The 6,739-nt window shown below is 37.1% G+C and overlaps 1 protein-coding gene across 1 annotated transcript; it reads right to left on the bottom strand.

The window, feature by feature from the left end:
- Positions 1–2,606: 2,606 nt before the first annotated feature.
- On the bottom strand, positions 2,607–5,762 carry LOC108299076 (peroxisomal carnitine O-octanoyltransferase-like). Its single transcript, XM_017521478.2, has 4 exons — positions 5,458–5,762; positions 4,516–4,594; positions 4,333–4,426; positions 2,607–4,207 (listed from the first exon to the last, which is right to left on the bottom strand). Exons 1-4 carry the CDS (start codon positions 5,632–5,634, stop codon positions 4,084–4,086), a joined length of 474 nt encoding a protein of 157 aa, XP_017376967.1. The 5' UTR covers positions 5,635–5,762; the 3' UTR covers positions 2,607–4,083.
- Positions 5,763–6,739: the final 977 nt, after the last annotated feature.

Raw genomic sequence — 6,739 nt, 5'->3', positions numbered from 1 at the left:
CACACCAACTGGGTAAAGAATTTTTTTTTTTTTTTTTTTTTCTGAGTAAAAGTCTTGGTCTGTCACCCAGGCTGGAGTGCAGTGGCGTGATACCAGCTCACTATAACCTCTACCTCCCAGTTTCAAGCAATTCTTGTGCCTCAGCTTCCCAAGCAACTTGGACTAAGGTGTGTGCCACCACACCTAATTTTTGTATTTTTAGTACAGACAGGGTTTCACCATGTTGGCCAAATCATCTTCAACTCCTGGCCTCAAGTGTCCACCCACCTTGGCCTCTCAAGCTGCTGGGATTACAGGTATGAGCCACCTCACGTAGCATAATAAGCAAGAATAAAATTCTTAAAAAAGGACACAAATATTTACAGTATAAATATATAATCTACGTACATTATAGGTTGGAAGCACAATATAACCTTGTACCATGTAATAGAAATGTAGATAAGTTCTTTCTTATGTATTTTTTATATTTAACAATTTTTTTTTTTTTTTTTTTTACAATGAGCATGTAATACATTTAAAATAAAATGGTCTTGTCTTGGGGTAGAAGAGGTGAAAGGGGAGGCAGGGGAGCAGACACACTCAGTGTAACTTTATGTAAATATATTGCAATTTCTCACTTTTTGGCTTTTTCATTTCTCTAAAAATGTTTCTATATTGTACCAATCCCTGCTCCACTTGCTTTAGATTCAATGCTCCTAACATAGAAGGGTCCGTGTCATAAAAGCCATCAAAAACTGTCTTGAATAATCAGAATGCTTCCGTGGGATTACCTGGCGTCAGCTCTGGCACGACTTCTACTGTGTCTTCCTCCTTGTCATTTGGCTCTGGTTCAGAAGCACTCACCTCCTTCAAGTCACCTTCTGTTAATTCCTCTGGTGCGGTGACTATTAGTACTTGAATTTTTAAATTTTTTAAAGAAGATGAGGTCTTACTATGTTGCTCAGGATGGTCTCAAACTCCTGGCCTCAAGCTATGCTCCCACCTTGACCTTCCAAACTGCTGGAAATACAGGCATGAGCCACTGAACTGGCCCAAGATCCATACCTTGAAACCCTTCATCCTCTACCTTTTTTTTTTGGCCATATCCACAATCTCTTTCACAATTTCCTAGACTGGCTCTGTCGTAAATCCTGTGAAAACATCTGGACATAGTTTTCTCCAGTAGAAATATATTGTTTTGGAGGTTGATTGCTTTCATGACTTCCATCTATAACAACAATGGCATGTTCAATGGTATAATCCTTCCAGACGCTCATGATGTTTTCTTCTATCAGGGTGGAACACAATCCTTGGTGACAATCCTTTCTTCTGAGTCCTGAAAGTAATGAGCCTTAAAGGTCCTTATGAACCCTCATGTAGAGCCTGAATTAGAGACGTTTGGGTACAAGTAGACCACTTTGACACCTTGGATGTTTAAATCATGGGGTTCTGGGTGGCCAGGGTCACTGTCCAAAATCAAAACAACTTTAAAAGACAGTTCCTTGCTGGCTAGGTACTTCCTGACTTCAGTGACAAAGCATCAGTGGAACCAATCCAGAAAAAAAGGTTATCATTGTCTAGGCCTTATGTACAATTAAAAAACGAGCAGCTGATGTTTACCTTTTCCCTTCAAGGCTCAAAGTAACAGCTTTAAAGACAAGGGCGGTCGCGATCATAAACCCTATTGCATTTGCTCAAAACAGTAGAGTTAGCCTATCCCTTTCTGCCTTAAAGCCTGGTGCTTGCTTCTTGTGATGGTTAATACTAAGTGTCAACTTGATTGGATTGAAGGATGCAAAGCATTGATCCTCAGTGTGTCTGAGACAGTCTTGCCAAAGGAGATTAACGTTTGAGTCAGTGGGCTGGGAAAGGCAAACCTACCCTTAATCTGGGTGGGCACCATCTAATCAGCTGCCAGCACAGCCAGAATATAAAGCAGGCAGAAAACGTGAAAAGACTAGACTGGCTTAGCCTCTCAGCCTACAACTTTCTCCTGGGCTGGATGCTTACTGCCCTTGAACATTAGTTAGTCAGCTTTGGGACTCAGACTGGCTTCCTTGCTCCTAAGCTTACAGTTGGCCTATTGTGGGACCTTGTGATCATGTGAGTTAATACTTCTTAATAAACTCTTATTTAGATATATATACATAATAATATATATCTATATATCCTATTAGTTCTGTCCCTCTAGAGAACCCTGACCCTGACTAATACACTTCTTTTCCTTACTAACAAATGTCCTTTGTGGCTTTTTTTTTTTTTCCCCCAGAATGGGGCACATTTGTCTGCATTAAAAACCTGTTCAGGCAGATAGCCTTTCTCCTCTATTATTTTCTTAATGGTGTCTGGGAACTTGTCTGCTGCCTCTGGTTCTCCTGTTATCTTGACATTTTTAAAGCCAAACCTCCTTCTAAAATTATCAAGCTATCCTTTGCTGGCATTAAATTCTCCCGCTTTAGATCCTTCACCGTCCTTTAAAGTTGTCATATAATAACTTGGCTTTTTCTAGAATCATAGTAGAGTCTGTAAGTATGCCTTTTTATAAAGGTATTTTGCAAAAAATGCAAAGTTTTAATGTCTGCCAGTGTAGCTGCAGAAACAGCTTCACAAATTTCCTTTTTTTTCCCCCCAATGTTACTTAGACTTTATTTATACTGAAATGATAGACAACTGCAGTTACAGATTTCAATCTACCATACGTATCAAGCAAATCAACTCTTTCTTGTAATGTCATGACTTTTCTCTGCTTCTTGGGAGCACTTCCAGTATCACTAGCTGCACTACATAGGGGTTGCATGGTATTATTTAATGTTTATAGTGCTGTACTACCCACAATAAAAAATACATGAGAATCTAACTGCAAAAGATCACTTTTTGTGATCTACTAAAGAGACAAGCTGTTTATGCAGAGATGATTAGCATTATATGGCATTTTAAGTAGATACCTGCAACACTTTAGCTCATCATAATAGCAACACGAGGTGGCTACAAAATTATTACAGTAGTACAGTAAGTATCATAGTTAGTTTTATGCAATTTGATTGAAAACTGCATCTTTACATTTGTTTATATTTCTCTTGACTCCAAACGGCACTACATAAAGTCTGTAAGGGTTTATATAAGTTTTGATAAATTTTAACTTTTTATGGTAGATTTGTGTATATTTTATGGTAGTAAATGATGAAATAGACTAATATCTACATTTTATGCATTCATGACATACTTTAGATTTTTTGGATATTTCTAAGCTATGCAGTTGTGAGTTTTTTCCAAATTGTCTCAATCTCCAGAAAATTTTCTCATTTATTTAAAATCTGCATTTTAGTGGATCCATGCAGTTCAAACCCATGTTGTTCGAGAGTCAATTGTATTAGAAACTGAAATATGTCATGCATATTACCATTCCAATTTTCACTTTCTATCTGAAGTTCCTCCAAGCCTGCCCTCTTCTTATTCACATAGTGCTAAATGTAGTCACATAATTTTTATGAAGCCAATTATGCTTTGAAAGGCCCCTGTAAAGAGACTGCTAGATTGTAAATAAGGACCTTCCACGCCTTGCTATCACTTTAATTTTACCTTGTTCTCCACCACTCTTTTCTATACCAGGTTTTGATCTTTTCTTTCTCTCTCTTTCCATAACATAAGTCAGACTCCACACAGCCCAAATGAACTGCATCTGAATTGGGAAAACATGTTTTAAAAAATATAATTTACCCAGTCTCTTTTCTCTGTCTCATTAATATTGTCTGTGACTACATAAACCACCATATATGCAAATGTTTTAACTGAGCTTACTATAAAATACCTTGTGCAAGCCAAATATGTTCACGGGTGTACTGATTTTGAGGATGATGCTATGATTGCTGAGTCAGCTTCAAACAGTGTTCTGCATAAAAGTACCTAAGGGAATGATTTGACAAGTCTCTCAAAAGCAGGACAGAGAAACATGAATATGCATTAAATCCCTAAGTGGTAAAAATAGTTACTTATGTAGCAAGTGACAGATGGCAATATAAGAATCATAGTGTAGGAAAGGCATTTAAATAACAAAAGTAGTATCGTTCTTACACTATAGCACAGTAAGAAAAAAAAAGAAAAGCCTCACCTGTCATCTCTGATGTGGTAGAAAAATCCATAACCATTGTGTACCATGGGAACCACCACTCCCTGGACACGTAAATAACCAATCAGACTTGTTGAGAGAACAAAATTTCCACCTCCTCCACTGTGTAGCACAATAAAAGAACATTTTACAAGGCCTACGGATGCTTATATTGTTTCTAAAAAGCATTTAACATACAAAAAAAAAGAAGCCAACTGATGAAGTTGTAAAATACTACAGTATATTACCTTTTGGTAAAAAGTGGGTCTGTAAACAGTTCTGGAACAGGAAGACCTTCCTCTTTTGCTATGAGTGAAAGACCTAAAAGGTGACGGTCAAATCCTACAAGGAAACCCCAAATCTGAAGTTAGAAAAAAATTTTCACCATGAGAGATTTTTTTTTAAGTCAGAAAAATGTTAAACATAAGTACCTTTTCCAGCTGAACAATCTTTCATCATTTTATTATGTTTTGCAAAAGCTTGTAACATCTTTTGCTGCTGCTCATGAAGCTGTATTAAAAATCAAAGGACACTTCAATAACAAACTGTACAGAACTCAACTAGAAAAAAATCCTAAGCTCACTATAATTAGGATTTGGGAAATGTGGGAAAAGAAAGAAGATTTCTAGGAAGATCTGTAACACATGCTCCTATGTATTTTCTTTAATTATTCTATCACCTATTTTTCTCTGTATGTCTTGCTTTTTATTTCTTTCCTGGAATAGGAAAATATGAATTTGGGGATAGCACTGGTGACATTAACAAGGACAAAGATAGAAGCAACTGAGATTTCAAAATGAAAGCATAACTACAAAAAAGACAATAAAGTGGTTGTATGAAATTAAGACACAGGCACTCAGATATAACCACAGCTAGCAAAACTAAAGAAACAAATATACTAAAACAACAGTGAGAAGGAAATTCACTGTTGTCTAAATGCTTAAAAAAAAAAGAGTATGGAACAAAGCATACAACTGTCCTGAATTTAGTACATGAAACAAGAATCTGTGATTTCAAAAACATTCAATCACATCAAGAAAAGCTTCCTTTTAATGGCACTTTAGGAGTTTTGTGCTTATTGGTATTGTTCTAAAGGTAGATTAGAAGTACTGAAATACGTAAAGTACTGAGGACCCTTTGCCTAGAAAGTAACACAAACAGGCTTCTTTTCCCACCTTCCCTTTTCCTTAGTCTTTACAAATACACATTTCACTGGTGAATGAACAAATGCTTTGAAAACCTCAGAAGAGGATGTCTCAAAATATTTTAATGATCCAGAAAAATTGAAGCAAAGAAGTTAGTTACTCAAAGACCACCGTTCCTTTAGAACAATTCAACAAATCTTGTTAGTGTTTTTCTTTTCCAATACTCACAGTAGTGGAAGGATCCTGCATGGACTGGCACCACCTGACTGCTTCAACTGTGCATGATCGCACAGTCTCTGTACGGCCATGATAAAAATATCTTGTCATAGCTGTTTCATAGCAACAACCAGGGCTACAAGAAAAAATTATGAGTGTATCATAAGAAAGAAAATGCTCTAATATCATTACAGATACCGTTGCCTAATAAAGCTAGCTTCGTTCAGAGACTAGGCTCTCTAACACAGGTGGGTTGAAGACTTTTAATAAAAAAGAGGCTATTTTCAATATCAAAGAGCAAAAAGTACTCTGATAATGTAGGCTGTTTCAAAGGCCTGACTACTGTCAGGTCATATACATTGCAGTCTGTAGCAGACAGCCTCTAAGATGGCCCCCAGGATTCCTGCCTCCTGCTATTTATGCTCTGCTGTAACTCCTCACTTTGAGCACAGGCTAGACAGTGACTTGCTTCTAATGGAGAGAATACAGCAAAACTAATGGGATATCACATCTGAAATTAGGGTACAAAGAGAGTTCTCTCTTGTTCTGTTATTTCTCACTCTGAAGAAAGCCAGCTGCCATGCTGGGGGCTGCCTGATGGAGAGGCTCTAGCGGCAGAAAACTGAGAAAGGCCCTCTGGACAACAGCTAGGGAGGAGCTGAATCCTACTAGACCCTCAGGAGAGCAGCTGAAAACAGCCTTGGCTTATACTGACTACAGCCTCATGAAAAACCTGAATTAAGTCAGAGGTACTCAACTGAGCTGCATCACAAAAAATGACCCGCAAAATTGTGTTATAAAATTACTGACCCACAATATGTGATATAAAAAATGTATGTGTTTTAAGCCACTTAGTTTTGGGGTGATTTATTACACAGAAGTAGGTAACACAGAGTCCTTGATCTTTAGTTCCTTCAGAATAAAGTAGAACTATAATTTAAGAAGTTCCCCAGAGTGATATCTGATTTCCTGGGTGGAGAATGATATAGCAATTTTAGGTATAAAAGTCTCTTCTGTTCAGTGCTTCTGTCTCTCTGGAGTGAAATGCTATCCCTTCAAAGTGTGAAGGAGGAAGTCTGAGTAATACCTTTAAACAGCACTAAAATAACATTCTTTCAGAAAGCAAATTAAAAATAAAAGCAGTAAAAATGAATAATAAAATAACACCACTCTGTAGCCTCAAATGAAATAATGAATCTTGGCTATGATCTTCAATGGCTACTAAAACATTAGGTAAAAAATTCAGGGAGTAAACTTTTTTTTTTTTTTTTTTTTGAGACGGAGTTTCGCTCTT

This window comes from Cebus imitator, unplaced genomic scaffold (assembly GCF_001604975.1).
Source record: "Cebus imitator isolate Cc_AM_T3 unplaced genomic scaffold, Cebus_imitator-1.0 Scaffold1655, whole genome shotgun sequence".
Taxonomy (NCBI): domain Eukaryota; kingdom Metazoa; phylum Chordata; class Mammalia; order Primates; family Cebidae; genus Cebus; species Cebus imitator.
The sequence above is the reverse complement of the archived record's forward strand: the minus strand, read 5'-3'. Positions and strand labels throughout refer to the sequence as shown.